This window comes from Colobus angolensis, unplaced genomic scaffold (genome assembly GCF_000951035.1).
Source record: "Colobus angolensis palliatus isolate OR3802 unplaced genomic scaffold, Cang.pa_1.0 Scaffold88, whole genome shotgun sequence".
In the NCBI taxonomy this organism is placed as follows: domain Eukaryota; kingdom Metazoa; phylum Chordata; class Mammalia; order Primates; family Cercopithecidae; genus Colobus; species Colobus angolensis.
The window spans coordinates 4,464,371-4,484,873 of record NW_012122709.1 but is presented as its reverse complement, the minus strand read 5'-3'; the positions used below and the strand labels follow the sequence as shown (position 1 = coordinate 4,484,873).

The window sequence follows — 20,503 nt, the reverse complement described above, 5'->3', positions numbered from 1 at the left end:
TGGAGAGAGGGACACCAGCTGTGTTGTTACCAGGATGGCACAAGAAGAGATTGGAAGGGAAGTAGGAAGGAGTGACCCTCAGACTTTGCTCTTGGGTGATGGGGTGGTTTGTACCTATGCATATTTCATTCTGCCTTGTACCTTGTGATTTGCTGAGCTGTGGTTGAGATGAACTGGTTCTTTCTCCCTTGTTAAAAGGTCCATATTCAATAATAGTCCTAGGAAGATGGAAAGGTGCTCTAGGCCTAGAGAGATAGACAGGTGTTAGGAAGACAAAGGGACTTGTCCTTCCAGAAAGACTATACAAGGCACCCAGTTAGAGTTGGATAGATTTCCATATCTTTGAAATCCACCCCAAGAAGGGAGACAGGATCAGCAATGATCCCTGGTAGAGGGGGAGCTCCCTAGGAGGAGAATCCCCAGCAACTGTGGTGATACAGACTAGCCCTCACAAAACTAGACTTTGGTCCCCCAATCTGAAAGAATTTCTAGTAGCTTTGGCTTTCCTAATGACTGGGCAGATCTTCAGATCTGGAAGATTTGACTGTAGGTGATGTGGAGGGGAGGCTGGGTGGCTCTGGGAGATAGGACCTGCCCAGAGGTAGGAGTAAAGTCCATGCTGGGCTGAGCTGCTCAGGGCTGGGGAAGTTCTGATTTCAGCATCTCTGGAAGTGTATGGCCACTTCAGAAGAAGCAAGGTGTTTTCCACAGCAGAGGAGAAAGCAGGGAGACACTCAGCCAAAGTGGTGAGTGGACAATGTTTATATCTTTTCTCCTGTTCAAGAACAGCCAACGTAAGCAGACGACCATGGTCAATTTCCAGTATGTTGGCGGTGGGGGTGGGGGTGATGTCAGAGTGATGAAGTCGACAAATCTGAGGTTATGATAAGCCCTGGTGTGGTAGCCCCTAGGGTAGCAGGGTTGGTCCCTAGGTGCTGAAGAGATGGGGACAGGTCACAGATCTGGTGCTAAGCTCTCTAGGTCAGTGGTTCTCAAACTTCAGAGGGCATAGAATCTCTTCAGGAGTTTCTGATTCAGTTGGTCTTAGGTGTGGTCCGGGAATATGCGCTTTACATAAACACTCATGTTGCAAGTGGACACTTGAAACTTTGAGAAACACTGTTCTGAGAGATGGCAGTCACCTTTAGGGTGGTTGATCCAACCAGGGTTTCCCTTGCCTTTTGCATGTGTCTTCCCCAAACTTACTCATGTCTTTACGCTGACATGTTTGGGATAAGTGTGTTGTGGGGTGTGTGTATGCATTTTGAGTGGGAGGAGTAGGAGGAAAAGGAGAGACTGTGAGGTTGAATCCAGCGAATGTAACTTGTTAGAACAATGATCCTCATTGGCAGTAGTTACCACAGAAGAATCCTTTAGGGAACACTTTCAAAATTCACTCTTCCTTCACCCCCCAGATTCTGATGACTGGCTACCCGTGGGTTTCTGAAACCTCGTTATTGAGAATCACTAGCTTAGGAACATTGCCAAGAGATTATTCTCTGTGATGAAGTCAAAATTGTGTAGATTTTGTGGCTAGATACAAGATGGGTCCTGGAGGCAGGCCTGGGTCCTGGGTAATGGAAGTAGGGATCCACAGAGTACAACTCAGCCTACTGCTGATACTTAGCAAATGGCAGAGGATGCTGTTGTTTGAGCACTTGGTGGAGACATCTGGAAATGAGCACCACATGGGTCATTCTTCATGTCCAATTGAGAAGACTTAGTGCAGGGTTTGGTATCAGGGAGGACTTGTAGATATGGGATAGTACTGAGCCCCTGCTGATTACTGGTTGTAGTGTCTTAGCCATTGTTTGTGTAAGAATATGTGTGCAGTTGGGTGGGATTATGAGTCAACCTCGGGTGCTGCATCACCTTTCCCCTTCTTTTTGGACAGGTTCAGCTTGCTCTGGTCTACCTATACTTAACCTGCTTCCCCATTAGCTTCTGGCCAGACTTCTTTCTATGGCTGCGGAATTGCAAGAAATACCATACTCAGACTACTGACAGAGAATAATGATGTTTACCCCTTGTCTGTCCTTTGTGTGAGGGCTGTCTGGGTCCTGTATATCAAGGAGCATCACTGGGTGGTCACGCAATTGCAATTTTATGTTCTTCCCATAACATGTAGTTTCTCTCAAGAGGAATTGCCTTCATGATTACTTCCTATCTTTCCTCAAACTTGGTGGGCCATGGTCTAGGTCTTCTGCAAATGTCCTCTCTCAAATTTGCCTTCATCTGATATTTTCATAATGTAACTGAGCTATAATCCTGTAGACCCTGAGGCTGGGTCTGTGGACTTGTAGCAAGAGCTTTCTCAGTATAACGGCATTTCTTCACAACTCAGTCTTCTAGAAATGATGCTTTCATGGCTTATAGGTTTCTGACTGGTTGCTTCTGAGAGAAATGGTCCCCCAATACCTGGCCATTCGCCGAAGTTTACCCTGTGTTTCATGGTGATATCACATGAGTTTTCCCAAAAGTTTCCTCCTAATTTGCCTCCTACATATCTCTTCCCTGATGTCCAGAATAATTTAAGGTCCTCTCCCCATAGGGTTTTTTGTGACTGTGAGGAGGGGAGTGGACCCCCCAACCATGTGCGTGCCCTCGCTGCTGCCATCCCCCTGTCCCCTCTTGACTACTAGCAACGGCTGGGTATGGGCCCAATGCCCATCCATTTTCAGGGCTAGTTGATTCGGCAGGTGAGTTGTTACACACTCCTTAGCAGATCCTCTCCCCATATGTTAATACTCAACATTTGGTCACTTTTCCTCTTACTGGTTACTTTTTCCTCTCACTTTCTGTGTTTATAAGTTTTTTCTACCTACTTTTGTGTGAGGAAAATTAGCACGTGTTGGAGGGTGTTTCTGCTTATGGGAGTATAGGTCATAGGTCTTGGGGTATGTCCCTTGTACTTATACATATATGTGCCCATGGGGCCCCATCCTTGCTGGCACTGGTGTGTTTCTCTGCAGCCCCCTCTGCTGGGGTCTGCTGCTGTTTCTGAGGGTGTGTTTGTTTCACTGGTATAGTTATATACATGGAGCTCTGTATTTCAGATTTACGTATCTTTCCAGGGATGAATGACTGTCTTAAAACAGATCATGGTGGTGGAGATTTGGAGAATCGGTGATCTGGTCTATAAGCCCTGAAAGTGGTTAAGAAACAAGTACAAAGAATGAAGCAGATGGGTGCTATTATGCCTGGAATAAAAGGCTTGCTTGGTTCTTAAGCATGCTTCTGTAAGTACTCCAGGGCTAGAGGGGTGGGGTAGAAACAGATTTCTTTATGTGGTTCTGTTGCAAACTCTGTCCTGTTTGGCCATTAAGGCTTCAGATTTTCTCATATTCTTCTAGCAATGTTTTTGTTCCTAGTTGAGGATTGGACACCTTATGCCATCCTCACACAGACTCTGGTTTAGAGCAAAAATAGCCAAGATCACTTTCACCCCCTGCCTCTCGGTCTGACCCTGGTCATTAAGTAGGGCAGAGCTCAATTTGGGTGCCTCTTTAAGGACGAGTGTATGTTAAAGCCCTAGGGTGGGGGTGGGGGAGGTACTGTAAAATAGGTATTATTGCGCCAAATGCTTGAGTTAAGCCTGTTACTCCACAGGAGAAGTACCATGATTTAATTCTGGTGACTTGACATTAACCTCTAGGATTCTGCAAAGGATTGTGCTGACTCAGCCTTCTGTCCACCAGAATGCCCACTGTGTATTGCTCTCTGGAGCAGGAGTGCTGCCGCTAAGGACTTCTGGTCTGAGAAAGGGGCTGGGGAGGAAAGCTTCCAGCCCCTGGGAACATGGAATGGTGCCCCCTCAGGAAGCATGTTAATTGACCTAAGTCAGCAGAGTCAGCCAGGCTCTTTTGCCCCCCAAATTCCAGGGTTCCAGGTAAGTACAGTTACTTAGCATCAGCTCATATGTACTGTTGGGACTGCACACGGTATTGCCAGGCCAGGGTATTGGGTGTAAAAGAACATGTTGCGTGACAAGAGGAGAGGGGATTTCTGGTTACATCAACTCTTGGTGAAAACACTCATAGTTCAAACTAAAGCCAACCTACCCTGGCTGTAAATTCTTAAGATACAGGACACCACACCTCTAACCATTCCATGCCAGGTGTTTGTCGATGCTTTCTTTAAAATGTTTCCTTTTTCTCGTTTTTGTTCTAAATTGTTTTTGGTTTCCAACTTTTATACACAAGTCACATTCCCAGAAAGCACAAGTGGAAAATCTTCTTTCCTCAGATACATGCTGCTAAGAAAATAGTTTTATACACAGAATTTCAACAGGAGAGAGAAAAGGACAGGGAGGGAGGGGTACCAGAGAGGCAGGGAAAGAAAGGTGGCAGTGAGCGCAAGACCCAGGTGGCCAGTTTCTCTCCTGTTGCCTAGATTTGTGACTGGCATTTTTGGTATCAGAAATTGGGGTGGAATTACAAAACTAACTCCACTTAATTTGCTGTTAGTTAGAAAACTAATTCCACCCCACCCCTAGTTTGTTAGAGTTGGAGTATTTTAGAAGTGAATGGGAGAGGAAGTGAGACTCACAGAACATATGGGGGCTACTGACTGAGCTGAATTTTCTCTCCCCTCCCATCCTGTCCACATGTAAGACACAGATTCAGTATTAACATGTTCACAGAGTGATGTGACTGATAGAGCAGAAAACCTAAATCCCAGGGCTCGGCGAATTTGTATGAGAATATGAAATGGATAATGATAGAGCAACAGCCTGAAGGGGAGAGAGGATGGAAGGAGGACACCTTGAAAGAGAAGTGGTCTTAGGTACAAGAGTAGTAGGAAAAACTATCTGGAGGACATGGGAATTTTGCAGACTTTTCTTTGCTAAAGAAAACATGGACTTCTTTACCTGACACTAGCTGGGCTTTAGGATTGCCAAAATGATCACCTGATGGCTACAGAAACCATTTGCTTAGGGGTAGGGAACATTCTTCTAGGTTCTGTTGGTTCCCTTGGTGATAACACCCTATCAAAGATTGACCTGCGCTTCAGTCATCTCCTTGCCCACCCCATATCCTCAATTCGTATCAGCTCTAGACCCCCATGAGTGTCATGGACGGATCCTGACTCCCTTGGGAATGCCTCCAACAGCTGCTGCTTAATGGAGGAGCTGGGCTGGGCTGGACTGGAGGGAGCAGGAGCAAGGGCAGAGGACAAGGGGGAAGAAAAGGAGATTGGGGGGAAGGGAACAAGGGACCCAGCAAAGGTGGGCCTCTAGGGAGGGCAATAGGATTAGGAGTTTGTGAAAAAAGTAAATGCAAGGAAAAGGTAGGAGATGAAAGGCAGCTCTCAGATTCAGAAATTAAATATCCCACTCACCCCTTTCTTCCTGGGACTGCCAAGGTACTTTTGGTGACACTGATGACACTGACTTTTCTAACTCATAGCTGGAAATGAAGGGCTATTACCTGTCCTAATAAATATCCAATTCAGGGAACTGGGACATGTCTCTCCCCAGAGTTCAGGCTCTTCTCCCTATATTGCCAGCTCCCACCTCTGAGACTGGGCATAGCCAGGGGAAGGTTGCACTGACTTCAGTCCTTTGAGGACCACCACACCCATAGCAAGGAACTAAAGCTGTTTGATCTTCCAAAGATGAGGTGGTTTAAAGAAACCCTTAAACCGGGGGGTAGGGGTGGGAGAGGGAGTAGGGAGTGACACAAATAGGAAAAAAACACTTGTTTGATGGGAGAGTTTTCTTTTTTTTTTTTTCTGTATTTTCCAAGTTTATGTTTTTCTTTAGTTCATTCCTCTGGTCTCCATTTCTCTCTTTTGTGTGCGTGTGCACGCACTGTCTCGCTCTCGTTTTTTTGGTTGTGTTTCAGTTTTTTTTTTTTTAAAAGAACTTTGGATTTGCCGTTGGTGGGCAGTGCCTGTCCCTGGAGGCTGGACCCTCATGTGGCAGGGCTAGGACAAGGGGCGGGCCCACGGCTGCTGAGAGGATCTCTGTGTTTAAAGCCTTTGAGAATAAGTTGCTGCAGTTCCCAGGGTGCAGGGTAGGGATTGGCAGAGGGGTTTCTGGTGGCAGCATCCCCTAGAGTCCAGGCCACAGGGTCTCCCCTGTCAGGCAAGGAGAGGGTTAGGAGGGAGAGGGTAGGGAGAGTGAACCAGAAGCACTTCTCCCATGCCAGCCTCCAGTTTGGTTAGAGTTTTGTGGGCTCCCTGCCCATCCCAGGCTCCAACTTTGGGAGCCAACTGAGCATTTGGAAAGAGTTTGTGAGCAGTATGGTGCTCTAGACAAAGGGTTAGGAAGGAGAAGAGGGGGTGGCAGAGTTTGTTTTCCTTCCCCCTTCTTGGCCTTGGGCTTTCTTTTTCATTTCTTCTTTTTATCTTCTTTTTGAAAATTTTTTGGTGTTTTCTCAGTGGAACATCATGGGATAACGTGTGTGTGTGCATGTATGTGTATGCATTTATGGGGATGGGGAGCTGGGAATTCAGTGAGGAAAAGGAAGATAGAACCAAGGATATATTTTGTGTGTGGTAGGCAGACATGTATGAATAATCAGGATGCCAAGATGGGTGTATGTGTCTGTGAAGATGGGCAAGGGCTACATCTGCAAGGAGCTGAGGATGAGGATCAGTGTGTGTGTCTGTGGGGATTGGGAGGAGGCAGGACTCTGCTGGAGGTGGGGTGTGTGGTGCCCACTGAGGGTGGGAACTGAATAGTCCCGTGAGGTGGGCGGGGCCAGGGGGTGCGGTGAGAGATTTGGGCTCCCACCAAGCACCCCTTGGGGTAAAAGAGGGAACCCTGAGGCTCTCCCCTCTTCCCCATCTTGGTTTATCTGTTTATAAAGCTAGAAGTGTAGAGGTAGTAGTAGTTTTTGGGTTGGAGTCCGTGTGAGGTAATCTTGCTTCCTCTTTGGCAAAAGCCACAGCAGCCGAGGCAGCAGTGGCGGCGTTGGTGATGGAGATGGGTGGGCCCCCTTGAGGTGGGGCTGCCTTGCGCCTGTGGGCCGAGGAGCGCAGGTGGGAGGCCAGGGCTTCACGCCCACTCAGCAGCACCTCACATGCCAGGCAGTGGTAGGTGCAGATGGGCACCCGCAATGGGGGTGGCATGGAGCCCCCAGAGCCCCGCCCAAAGAAGCAGAAGGATCTCTGGTGGGCAGTAGCTGGGGCCTCCCCATCAAATGCCATCTTGCACTGGCGGCACAGGTAGCGATGGGTTACATCCACGGTGGAGATGCCAGTGCTGCCTGTCAGCAGCTCATCAACCTCACCAGCCTCCCCCTCCCCTGGAGTGGGCAGTTCAGGAGGCTTTGGGGGTGCTGTGACTGTGGGCTCAGGGGGCTGGGGTGGCGGCTGGAGGAGGGCATTGGGTAGCAGCCCAATGAGGGTCTGAGGTATCACGGGGTTCATGGGAAATAGCCCCTTCTTCATGCCGTAGAGCTGTTGGAAGTAGGCCCCCTGTAGCTGGGGACTAAAGACAGCTGGTGGTGCTGTTCCCCCAGCAGGGGGCAATGGAAAGGGCAGGAACTGACCCCCCAACAGGGCTGGGACAGTGGTCTTCAATGCTTTGAGGTTCTTGAGGGCATCACTGGAGGAGTTGGTGGGGGCTGCAACTGGCTTTCGCTCACTGGAGACCTTGTCCCCCAAGGGCTCAGTAGGAGGGCCCGGGACAGGGTCAGTGGTGCCTGCTGTGGAGGTGTTGGTTTGGTCGGGCACGGGTCTCTGAGGTAAGGGGCGGCCTGGGCCAGCAGTCTGGACCACTGTGGTGGTAGGCAGGACCGAAGTGGCAAGGCTGAGGAGGCCTGAGGAGGCTGCTGGGCCTAGGAAGATGAAAGGAAGGATGAAGGATTAGCCATCTCCTGTCCCATCATTCTTTCTGCCATAGGCCACCTCCAGCCACACACACCCATTCCCAGCACCAGATTTCCACGCCCCTTCCCTCCCTTCTTTCCCCCAAGAGCCTGACGCAAAGGAGGGCCACAGGAGATTGGACATGGGAAGAATCAGGAAGGAAAAGGAAGGGCATGTCATTAGAGTGGGATGTTCTCTGAAGTCCAGCTCCTCCCAGCCTCCCTACTCACCTGAATTGAAAGGAGCTAAGTTGCCCAGCGGGGGCTGAGCCAGAGCTGGGCCAGACAAGAGGACCGGGGCCAGGCGAGGCAAGGTTGGGGCAGCCCCGAGGGGCATGGAGGCAGGTGTGGTCGCAGGTGGGGCCTTGGGAGCTGGGGGAGCCTCAGGTGCCGGGGCCAAGTCGTAGCACTTGCTTTCACTCTTCAGCTGGGCTCGGACCGCCTCCTTGAGCTTGGCCAGGTGCTGACGGGAAAAGAGATGGCCTCGGCAGGAGACATAGAAATCATACTTGACATCACAATAGGGGCAGTCAGTGCGCTGGGCTGCTAAGGGGCCCTCACTGCTGCCTCCAGTGCTCCCAGCAGCTGCCCCCTGTAGTTTGGCCTTCTTTTCCTTGGCACGAGCATTCTGGAACCAGACCTGGATGACTCTCTTGGGCAGCCCAATCTCCTCTCCCAGAACCTCACACTCCTGCATGGTGGGGGTGCGGTAAGCTTCATAGCAGGCTTTCATGATCTTCAGCTGCAGGCTACTCATCTGGGTCCTGTAGCGCCGCTGCCCCATTCCGTCTGGAACACCAGTCCCACCTCCAGGTCCCCCACTGGTCCCTCCAGCCCCAGGGGATTCTGGTTCAGCTAGGCTGGAAGCAGATGAATCACTCAGATCTCCTGCAGACAGACTGCAAGCCTCACTCTCTGGAGAAGCTTTAGGTGGTTCCTCCGGGCCCTCTTCCTCACTGGGTGGAGGGGGAGGTGGGAGAGGTAGAGGTGGCTCTGGTGTTGGGGTGGTGGCCTCTTTCCCAGGTGGTAGGAAAGGCAGGGGCCCAGAAGCAAGGGTGGCAGTGGGGTAGGGAAAAGCAGGTGCTTCCCTCTTTGGGGCCTCCCTTCCAGTGCCATCATCTACCTTGCCTAATAAGAGGTTGAACTTGGGCAAGGATGCAGGGGTGGCTGTGGCAGGCGGTTTCACTGCTGGACTAGGCACCCCCCCAGGGGTGCTTCGAAACTGGCCTTTCCTCTCTCGGGCCCTGGTATTCTGGAACCAGACCTGTACCACTCGCTTTTTGAGCCCCACCTCCTCGGAGATGCAGTCAAGCATCTTGCGTGTTGGGTTGGAATCCTGCATGTACCAACGGTACAGGATCTCAAGCTGCTCAGGCAAGATGGTGGTGCGCAGGCGCTTGTCCCTGGGGGGCTCGCCCTCCCCTCCTCCCCCTGCTTCACTGCCTGTGGGGGACAAGCTGCCGTCCTCATGCTTCCGTTTGAGAGGTGGCCCTGGCATTGGTGAGGTGGCTGCCACCAGGGGGTTTCTCTCCCCAAACACCAGCAAGGGCAGATCTAGGAGTTGAGGAGGAGCACTGGGCTGCAGAGATGGCAGGAAATGTAGTCGGCGGTGACTGGTCAGGAGGTCCTGACTGGAGAAAGAAATGGCACACTGGTCACAGGTGTGGGCTGGGGAAGGTGATGGAGTAGCCTTCTCTTCAGACTCTTTGCCTCCTGCCTTTGTTGCCTCTGCTTGGCTCAGCTCCTCCCCATCTGGAGGCTCTGGTAATGGACCCTCAGGCCCTGCCAGGGGTTCAAGGCCCTGTTCCTCCTCTACTTCCTCTTCCACCTCTTCCTCCTCTTCCCCTCTCTCTGCCTCTTCCTCCTCGTCTTCAGGGGTCTGGTCATCATAGCACTTCTTGAGGTGGCGCACCAACTCAAAAACACAGGAGAAAGTGGCGTGGCAACGCCTGCAGCCGGAGGCTCCCCCAGTGCCTCCTCCGGTTGGCATGGACCCACCCTCACAGGCATTTTTGCGTGCTTTCTGGCGGGCATTCTGGAACCACACCACCACCACACGGCTAGCGAGACCCAACAGACTTGCGAGTCGCTCCACCTCTCCGTCTTTGGGGTAGGCACTAGTCTCAAAGAAAGACTGCAGGGCTTGGGTCTGGAACTCTGTGAACTTGGTTCTGGAGAACCGGCGGCCAGCAGGCACCAGGGGAGGAAGATTCCCTCTGGAGCTTTCTTCCTCCTCTATGGGCCAGTGTCTCCCTGCTTGACTTCGCTCTTCAGGGGCACGGGTCCCCCCTGCCTCAGGCTCTGGGACCAGGAAGGGTGGGCCCAGATGGGGAGCAGGTGAATCCAGAGTCCCATCAGGAGGTTTGGGGGGCTCTGCAAGGGGCGGGTATAGGCTGTCATAGCTCTTTCGAAACTGAGCAGCATAACGGCTCAGGGCTTCAAAGGGCAGAAAGCGGCGGTGGACATGTTCCTCGTGTGTCTTGAGGATAAGCATATTGGAGAAGAGTTTCCCACAGGCCCCACAGGCCAGCTTGTCCCCACCCCCAAGGGCCTCAGGTGGGGGTGGGGTAGGGGGAGGGGGCGCAGCTTGCTTCCCTTCATTGTACTGGATCACCAGCTCAAAGCCAAAGTTTTCTAGAAGGGCTTTGGCTGCAGTGCGGGCAGCCTCGTTGGGCAATGGGTGGGGGGGTGAGGAAGGCCCTGCCTCATTACCCTCTTTGGCCATGGGGGGCCGCTCCCACTCCCGCTCAGCCAGCTCAGCCTTGGGAGGTGGGGGTGGAGGAGGAGGGGTGGCAGCTGGCAGGGACAGCACAGGTGCAGGCCCAGCTAGTGTCAGCTTGGGCCCCACCTTGAGATCATGGAGGTAGAAGGGCAGGAGCAGCTGCTGCTGCTGGAGCTTAAGCAGTGATTCGGGCACCAGAGGGAAGGGGGGCAGGACTGGTGGAGTGAAGAAAGGGGTTGGGAATCGATGCAGGTCCAAGGGAGGTGGGGGAGGGGACAGGAAAGGCAATCCAGATATGAAGCCACTAGGGTCAGGGCCCTTCTTCTCAGTGCCCACCTCCCCCTCTGTCTCGCCTTCCTTGGGCTCTTCTTGGCTGCGTTCTGGCCCTTCAATCTTGGAATCAGTCTTGGTTCCCCGAGAGCGAGTCTGATGCAGAACTGACCGCATATGGATCTCCAGGGTGGAGCTCTGGTTGTAGGAGACTCGGCAGACTGTGCACTTAAAGGGCTTGTCTGTGGCAGCAGTGGTGGTAGGTGGGGCACCAGCCTCTCCCCGGGCAGGGGCGGAGGGGTCAATGGCAGCCTTCTTCATCTTATGCAGGTGGGAGACAGAATTATAATGAACCAATAGAATATTCTTCTGGGTGAAGGACTCCTTACATACAGTGCACTTATAGGGCCTGGCAGGGTCCAGAAACTTGTCCAGGGCAAAGTTGGTGGTTTTCCGATAGGTCAGAGGGTGGCGAGAGTCAGCTGGAGCTGGCTCTGCAGAGCGGAGCTCCCCAGTGGTCCCCTCTTCCTCCTCAGCCATGGTAGGCGGAGGAGCTGTGTCTTCAGCTTGCACATCAGGCTGAGAGACTGGAGATGGGGTTGGAGAAGGGGGTTGACCAGGACTTCCCGAGGGTTTGTCTGGGGCCTCAACTGAGGCCAGCGGAGGCTCAGGAAGAGGATCTGGACTGGCTTCTGGGGTCAGGTTAGGGCCTTCTAGGGGAGAGAGAAGAAGGTACAATAAGCAGGGAACTTTGTTTAAGCCAGACCCCACCCACTCAATACTAGGGCAGTTGACCTTGGCCTCAGTCATCTTCAGATGGCCCATGGAGTCCCCTTTCCTGGTACCTTGGGAGGTTTGCTGTTCCATTCCCTACCTGCTGTCTGGTCTCTGCTGGGTGTAGGCTCTGGCCCATGAGTCGGGGGTTCTTGGCCATCGTCCAGAGGGCTTAATGTGGGTCCAGACAGCACTTTGGTTGTAAATGTCATTTCTACAGTTGTAGCCTGCAATGGGAAAAAGCCTAGTGGCTTCACCACTACCCGTCACTGCCTCTACGCCACTCCTGACCCATCTGCCCTACACCTGTACCTGTGCCGAGATCCCTTTCCACAGATCCAGCCTCCTGTCTGGACAAACCTCCCACCTAATTGCTGCTTTTGCTACAGATGAGAGAGCCTGGGCTGCTGCCTCTCTTATCTGGCTTCTTTCCCCAAGCCAGCAGTCATCGTTCTGGCAGGCCGGTACCTGCTGTTCAGCAACTCTTCTCAGGACTTAATGGAAGTGAAACAGAAACCTAGTTTTCTCATCTCTGAGTAGAGGCAGCTGGACAAGCTCAGTTCTGAGTCTCCCTCTCTAAAATCCAACTTCAAATCCATGAAATGCTACTTTTGTCGCCAACACATGCACTTGCCTGAATACTCCTGCCTCTTCCTCCCCTCCTGGACGGCCCTAACAAGACCTCGTCAGACCATCCTCAGCCAGCCAACACATGCACTTGCCTGAATGTTCCGTGCCCCCAACACATGCGCTTGCCTGAATACCCCTGCCTCTTTCTCCCTTCCTGCACAGCCATAATAAGGCCTCATTGGACCATCCTCACCCAGCCTGTACTCACTACAAGCAGCAGCTTCTCAACGCACTCGGGCACCACGTTGTGAAGGTGGCTAAGGTGGAAGTGCAGGGCAGGCCGGCCCACCAGCTGTTCCTGGCACAGTGGGCATCTGTACTTGGGCTGCACCGCGTGCTGGGAGAGTGTATGAGCCCTCACCTGGCTGGACTCTGGGCTCAGGAAGCTGCAGTATGGACAGCAGTATACCTGGAGGGTACATATGGGCAGTGGAGGAAGTGTCAGGGAAGGATGGGATCCATCATCACATAGTCCTTTGGATGCAGCACTGGCCCTCACTCCTTTTTTTTTTTTTTTTTTTTTCCCGAGATGGAGTCTGGCTCTGTCATCCAGGCCAGAGTGCAGTGGCATGATCTCGGCTCACTGCAACATCCGCCTTCCAGGTTCAAGCAATTCTCCTGCCCTCAGCCTCCCAAGCAGCTGGGATTACAGGCGTGTGCCACCATGCCCAGCTAATTTTTGTATTTTTTTAGTAGAGACAGGGTTTTGCCACATTGGCCAGGCTGGTCTTGAACGCCTGACCCCAGGTGATCTACTCGTCTTGGCTTCTCAAAGTGCTGGGATTATAGGCGTGAGCTACCACGCTTGACCTCTCACTCCTAATTTAAGAGGAACTAGCCAGATAGGAAAGCATTACAGCAGACCCAGCCTCCAGCCACTGTCCTGAGAGCTGGCTCCTCCCCACTTCCCCCTGGACTGGGACAAAGGCCTAGCTTAGGCCGCTACCTTGTACTTCTTCTTTGTCTGGCCCTCTTCCACCATCCTGACTTCTCTGCCTTTCCTTGGTGTGTCTTTCCCAGTCTTTGCTGCCTGCCTCAACTCCCCAGCTAACAGATGGCTCTGTACCTACTGCCCCCACCTTGGGTTTAGTTTTCTTTTCTTACCTATCCTATCCTGCCTGTGTCTTCTCTGTGAAATGGTTCCATTTCGTCTGGGCATTTTCTGGACCCAGAGGCTCCCTTGTCCCTGCCCACTCTGCCTCTGTGAACTGTCACCTGAAGAGGGGCCCTACCTGTCTGCTCAGAAGCCAGCTCATCCTCCCTCAGGCTCAGCAGCTCCCACCTTATTTTCCATCTTTCTTTTTCCTTCTTCTTTTTCCTAATGTGAATAAACACCACAGCTTCCCCAGTGGCCCAGGAAAATTCTGGCCTGGCCCTCTCAGCACATTCTTAGCCACACTTCCAGAGGGGTGAGGCTGCCAGAGGCCCCACCATCACCTGACTGCCAGACCTGCCCAGCCTGCATCCCGGCTGGCACCAGTGCACAGGCCTGTGTGTCAGGGAGTGGATGACCATAAAGGAAGGGGATCCGGATGCTCATCTTAATGCGCCTAGCCCCTGGAGCAGACATCTAGAAGAGGTCTGTTGACGGGAGCCGGAGTTAGGAAGAAAAGATGCTGAGGACATAAGGCATTACTTCAGCTTGCAGTAATGCAGTAACACTGCGCATTGCAATAACAATAAATGTTACATATTGCAGTCCAGTTTGGAGAACTGTGAGGCACAGGATGGCATCTCAAACCTGAGGCTGGAAATCCCCTCAGAACCAACTTTCAGGCCACAGAGCTGCCATTCCTGGGTACTGCCTAGGTCTGAGTCCTGGGGATTTACAGATTTGTGGCACATGCTGTCAGCGTGAATCGTTTGGTTGGTGCCTCTACCCTTAGTAAGGGGGTGCCAGGACAGTTCTGTCTAGGCTCAGGGCGCTTTGTAGGGTAGGAACACTGGTGTCTTGTTGTCTTTTTGCTCCAGAGGGATAAAGAGCTGGGCAGTAGCTGGTTGTTTGCTTTTGCCTTTCTCTTTTCATTTCTTTACTGCTTTCCTCCCCTCCTTCCAGCATGTACCCCCACTCTTTCCTACTCTCAGCACAATTCCTTTATTCATCTTTCCCTCAAGTTCCCGCTGTCTCCCTCCTATCATCTCCCTCTGTGCTTGACCCTGCTGGGCCAGCTCTGCCCCTCAAAGTGCTGAACATGTGGAACTGGACCTGGGTGGAATTTCTTAACTGTGCTATTCTGAGTGAAATAAGTCAAAGCATGACAAAATTAGGTCTGCCTTTAGAATATGAGCAGATCTCAGTAAAGCCAGGTCCCCACTTCAGCTCTTCCCAGTTACCCCAATTCTGACCGTGGTCTGGTTGGCACTGTCTCTGGAAGGGCCAGTCTTGTTTTCTGTCTCTTCTGAAGCTGAGGATGAAAGAAGAGGAGATTAAGGAACCCTGACAGCCCTCAAGATGATTTGTAGCAGAGAGCTTCCAGGGTAGGGAGCTGGGCACTAGGGAAAGGGCAGGAAACTCAGTAGACAGGTGAGGCTTGGCAAGGGCTGACTCTGGGTCAGTAGGATGGTCAGGTGTGAGTTCTCAAAAAGGGCAGAAGTGCCCAGCCTCTTGTGACTCAGCCTCCCTTCCCCCTGATGAGCCCTTTCTTTAATCAGTTTTGCTCCTTGAGCACAGACATTGCTGGGCTCCTGGATTACTGCAAGGTCCCATGAGCATCTCAGAATGTAGGAGGTACTGGGGGGAAGGGAGGGAAAACAGACCAGAAGAACAACTCACCCAATTGTTCTGTCTTGTTCTGGGCATCTTTCTCAGGGGTGGGTGGCTCAGCTAAGGGGGTGACAGGAGCCTTCCCTGTGTAGGATGGGGGAGAGTCAGCTTAAAGAGGTGTGGCATCAGGGAATGGAGGACATAGGGCAGAGGAAGCAGGACAAGCAGCCAGTCAATGAAGGAGAAAATGGATGGATCAATCAGCAGGCAGGAGAGTATGAAAAGCCAACAAGAAACATCCACACAGAAGACAGAGGGAAAATTACAGTATTAGAACTGGTAGGGCCTAAGAGATCATTTTATGAGAGTCCAACTCCTGTCCTTTTATAAAAGTCCAGCAGTAGACAGCAGAAACAAGACCAAACTCTGGCTCCCTGTCTTAACTGACGCAGGAAGTGGGAAGCCCCAGAAATGTAGTGGAAGGGGCACTGAAGAAGGAAGCCTCAGTTGAATGAAAGCAGCTGCTGTGGTGAGCAGGAAGTGGCAGGTCTAGCTGGAAGAGGAGATTACCACTCAAGGAAGAATTGACAGATGTGTAGGAATTTATTTTCGGTGGCAGCCTAATTAAAGTGTTAAAGTTCCTTAACTCCATTCAGCCCTGCGCCAGGATCGTTAGCTATTGATCTGGGCCCCTCCGGCACTTAACTCCAGCCAGCATATTGGCAATTCAATTAGCACCAGTCAATGCTGCGTGTTCCTGGCTCCTGCTGCCCATGCCCTTGCCCTTGCCCACCACTGGCTCTACAAAGCCCGATGCCCATGCCCACCTCTGGCAGCTCCTTCCAGGCTCTTCTGCACCCTGTGGATCAATGGTGCCTGGCTGGCTGTTCCCGGCCTCTGCTGGTACAACCTCAACTGCCTAAGGGTGACTCTAAGCCCAGCCCTAGGGCTGAAGACCTCCTAGGAGACAGGAAGAGGCTGGAAAGCTTGTCAGGGGCCTGTTCTCATCCCTGCTGCCTTTGGATCATGCCCACAGCTCCTATCTCCTTCCAAGAAGCGCTGGCCCAGCACAAAACAGGTTTTCTCTCCTTCCTGCCCAGCTCAAGCCTGCCACCCTCCAGCATTACTAGGACACTAGTCACTACTCAGAATCACTAGGTGGTTCCTCTTCACCCCCTCCCAGCAAAGCCACTGCCCCTCTTTGCCCTTCCACTCAAGGGAGCTTCCACGGTGCCTGACATGCTCATTCTGTCTTATCTCTTCACAGCTTCTTCCCATTTGCTATAGGTGGCCCACAGGCCCACTTCTCAAACTTCCTTGTATCCCTAATTCCGCAGCCCCCGTGCTCCCCACATCCTGCTGCCCTCCCTGCCCAGCTCTTATTCTCCAGTCCCCTGTTCCTCACCGGGAGTCCGGAGCTGCCCGTGGCTGAAGCTTAGGATGCTCTGAAGAGCTGTGAGTCCTTCCTCAGCAGCTGGGCCATTCTGTAGCAGCTGCAGACGCCTCTGGGCCTGGGCATCACGGTGGGCAGGTGCGCGCAGGTGTTGCAGCACAGCCAAGCGGGAGGGTGTCTCCCACGCACACAACAGGCAGTGGTATAGCCCCAGCTCTGCCCCTGCCTCTGCTCCCTCCATTTCCAGCAGAAACTAGAATCATGGGAAGAGGCTGGCTCAGACCCAGAAGGGACATGCCAGATCTCAGGGGACTTTCTTATTTTTTTTTTCCCCGAGAGTCTTGCCCTGTTGCCCAGGCTGGAATGCAATGGCACAATCTCTGCTCACTGCAACCTCTGCCGCCCGGGTTATTCTCATGCCTCAGCCTCCCAAGTAGCTGGGATTACAGGCATGCGCACCACACCCAGCTGATTTTTGTATTTTTAGTAGAGATGGGGTTTCACCATGTTGGCCAGGCTGATCTCGAACTCCTGACTTCAAGTGATTCTCCTGCCTCAGCCTCCCAAAGTGCTGGGACTACAGGCATGAGCCACCACACGTAGCCTCAGGGGACTTCTTACCTCCCTTAAGGGAGACTGACTAGCAGCAGCCCCCTCCCCACCCCTCACTTCCTCCTCCTGAAACCCCCGCTCTCCCTCCTATGACCACCTACTTATTATTGCTTGCTCTCCCCAACCCTTTCTCTTTCTCCTGCCACTCCTGGACTCCCTCCCAGCATGTGAATGGAGTCTGGTTCCATCCTCTTGAACCTCTGGTGACATGACAAACTGAGCTGACACCACCCCTCCCTCCAGGGCCAAACACTAGAAGAGCTGAATAAAGTCTGTTTCACTTGTCAGAGTCTACTCTCCTTTGGTCTCTTTCTCCATATCTGTCACTTTGTTACCCTGGTACATACTTTGTTATCTGGTACATACTTTCCTTTTTCTCCATTTGTCACCCAGGGTTTTCCCATCACTTTCTTATTCTGCATCTCCTCCCTCCGTCCCCATTCCCTTCTCCTCTTCCGATGGCCCTTTCTGACCCAGCCTCACCTTATATATTTGGCTGTTTTCTTCGTGGGCTGCACCCCTGGCATGCAGCTGCATCTTCTCCTTGCTGTTGGACTCAAAGTCACAGATGTTGCAGCGCAGGTGCAGCAGGGAGACAGACCCATAAGGAGCCCCATCTCCCAGGGACACTGGGGAAGGGGTGCCCATGGCCCCACCCCCCTCCCGCAGGTGGGCTGCCAGCTGGTACTTCTGAGCATGTTTGTCAGTCTTGAGGTGGAGTTGGAAGTTGGCCTTGAGCTGGGTGCCATAGCAGCAAAGCTTGCAGCGGTGGGTGTCACCAGCCACTTCCTTCCATTCAGCTTCCGGGAGGCTCCGGCCTATGCTGCAGTGGTAGAGCAGCAGCTCCAGGTTGTCTGTGCTGAAGACCTGGCACACTAGGCAGCGAAACACCTTCAGGGACGGGCTATCATCTGGGGGTGGTGAGGTGGGCAGGCTGTCGGATGAGGAACCCAGAAGCTGACTTGGAGGCAGGTGGGCGTCAGGGGATACGCTTCCAGGGGCTAGAGGACAGAGACAGATTAGTGGCCCAAGAAAGAAATGGGGCAGGGTCGGTTCACTATGTGGGGAGGTGGGTTAATGAGTAGGATAGTGCTCAGAGGGACTTATGGTTACCTAAGTTGGGAGTTGGTCCTTGGGAGAAAGCAAGGAATAGAGTTTGGCCCTGGGGAGGAGAGAAGAGGGAAGAAGCACAGAAGCTTACCGGGTGTGGGGAACTTGCGGGCAGGTGCTCCAAGGTGGTGGAAACCATTGAGAAGCAGCTGGGCTTCCAGGGGCTTGTCTGGCCTCAGCCCCGGGCCAGGCAAGGGAGTCTGAGGCTGCCCTAGGGCCTGGGGCCCAAAGTACTGGAAGAGTTCAGGGTGGGTAGTGGGGGTAGCGCCTGGTGGGGGAGGAGGGCCTGGCCCCATCAATCCAGGTGGCAGGCCCAGCGGCAGCCCCTGGTGCAGCATTAGGACATTCTGCATGTGCTTCTCAGAGGTCATATGGATGCGCAGGTTGCGGGAGATGTTCGTCTCGTAGCTGCACACCTTGCACTGCCAGGATGATTTGGTCTTAGGCTCTTTGTCTCCCGTGGAGGGTGTAAGTGATGCCTCTGGTGGACTTCCCTGCCCACCAGGGCCCGCCTGGAAGCCCTGCAGATTGGCCAGGTGCTTGTCAGACTGCATATGGATGCTGAGGTTGCCTTTGGTGGTGGTAGAGTAGTTGCAGACGTCGCAGCGGTAGGGTTTGTAGCCACAGTTGTAGCTCTCTCCACGAGCAAGGCGGGGGTGGGCACCCCCAGCACTGCAGTAGCTGCAGTGACTGTTGCTCTCAGGGTGCTTCTCTCGCATGTGCACATCCAGGGTCTGCTGGTACTTGTAGTGCCAGTTGCACTTGGGACACTTGAGTGTCTTGCAGGAGTTGCGTGAGTGGAGCAGGGACATGTGGCTAGACAGGCTGAGGCCCTGGAAGGCTGCAGGGGCTGGGGTGTAGTCATCAGCTAGGCGATAGGGCTGGGGTGGGTCACTGGGGTCTTCGGGGGAGCCCACTGGGGCAGGGAGAGTGCCCCCCTCCTTGGAGGTGGGTGAGCTTTGGTTGAGTGGGGGGCAGAGCCCTCCATCCTCTTCTTGCCCCTCAGGGAACCAATCTGGCCCTGCCTCGCCTGCTGCTACTGGCGATTCTTTGGCTTGGGTTGGGCTGGGGTCCCAGGTGGCTGTGGATGGAGAGGGTGGGCTCAGGGCCATGACTTCTTCATCCAGGAGGACAAGGGCCTGGACTTCTGCCTCAGAAGGGCCATCCTCCATCTGGGCCACATTCGCCTCCATGTTCACTGTGCTGCTATTGTCAAGGGGTATGTCGGAAGAGGGGCGAGCAGGGAGTTTTGGTTCCAGAAAGCTTATGAGGGCCTTGCAGCCTTCATCCCCCTCCTGGAGCACAGCTGGGCTACCTGACAGGCCCTGATATTGGGCAGGGGTTAACTTCACCCCATGAGACTGTGTGTGACCCATAAAGGCCTGGGGCTTGCTGAAACCCAGGCGGCACAGAAGGCAGAGCCAGAAGACTGCCACGTGGTTGACCCCGCTGTTCCCCATGGGGCCATCTTTGGGATCTCCGGGTGGATTTGGAGCCAGCTGATAGCTCCAGAAAGCTCCATGCCTTTCCTCACAGGCAGCCGGAGATGGTGCTGAGGTATTATGGGACAGAATTTGGTCAGAAGAGCTAAAGCCTTGGATTGGGTCAAAGCCATGTTGGATGTGAAGGGCAGTGAGGTGTGAGGGGGGTGGGTAGGCAAGGAAGGGAAGACTGGGCTCTTCCTTGATGCCCACATCACCCCACGGGAAGCCCTTTGGTAACAGGAGTTCACTGCCACCTGGTAGGGACAGCTTGGCCACTAGGTAGGCCTCACCTCCAGCTGTGAAGAATAAGTGGTTGCTCAGGTCCATGGGAGGGAGCCCTTCTTCTTCCTCCTCCTGCTCCTTGTCTTTTTCCACCCCTGGGTCATTTGGTGGGAAGTGACCACAGTCAGGCCCTTCCTGGGGCTCCCCAATCTCCTTTGGTGGGACGAGGCCACAGCCTGACTCCAGGAGCTGTCCCCCCGGCTCTGAGGACCTCATGTTCTCAGAGGTGGAGGGGGCAGCAGGGGGATCTTTGGTGACAGGATCAGAGGGGATGCTGGAGGAGGAGGTGTCTGAAGGCGGGGATGGGCCATTGTGTCCAGGGGAGGGGGTGGTACCAGTGGTAGAGGCTGAGTTAAGGGTGGCCATGGTAGACGGAGGAGTGCTGGGGGCTCATGTCAGCGTGACAACCAGTACCCTGTAGGGAGACAAGGAGAGAGCAGTGCTGTGAGGCTGCAGAGACCCCACCTGGGCAGCTAGATCTCTGGATACTCCTGCCCCATCCTCTTCCCTGAACACCAGACTCAGACACCACTTTGCTAACCTGAAATTTCACTTAGTGTCTAATAGGCTCCAAAATGTAATATGTCAAATATCAGAACTCTTCATTTTATTTACTTTATTTTATTTTATTTTATTAATTAATTATTTTATTTTTGAGATGGAGTTTTGTTCTTGTTGCCCAGGCTGGAGTGCAATGGTGTGATA

General features: G+C 53.1%; 1 protein-coding gene across 2 annotated transcripts in view; it reads right to left on the bottom strand.

Moving 5' to 3' along the window:
• Positions 1-5,712: 5,712 nt before the first annotated feature.
• ZFHX2 (zinc finger homeobox 2) overlaps positions 5,713-20,503 on the bottom strand; it is a 34,406-nt gene continuing 19,615 nt past the window's right edge. For both annotated transcript variants that reach the window (XM_011930821.1, XM_011930820.1), the window contains exons 2-10: positions 18,124-20,213; positions 17,406-17,923; positions 16,323-16,563; positions 14,987-15,061; positions 14,560-14,618; positions 12,422-12,622; positions 11,684-11,810; positions 8,049-11,522; positions 5,713-7,787 (exon numbers count right to left, since the gene is read on the bottom strand). In XM_011930821.1, coding sequence (XP_011786211.1) covers positions 6,808-7,787; positions 8,049-11,522; positions 11,684-11,810; positions 12,422-12,622; positions 14,560-14,618; positions 14,987-15,061; positions 16,323-16,563; positions 17,406-17,923; positions 18,124-20,164 — 7,716 coding nt within the window. In that variant the 5' untranslated portion in view covers positions 20,165-20,213 and the 3' untranslated portion in view covers positions 5,713-6,807. The remainder of the gene's footprint in view (positions 7,788-8,048; positions 11,523-11,683; positions 11,811-12,421; positions 12,623-14,559; positions 14,619-14,986; positions 15,062-16,322; positions 16,564-17,405; positions 17,924-18,123; positions 20,214-20,503) is intronic.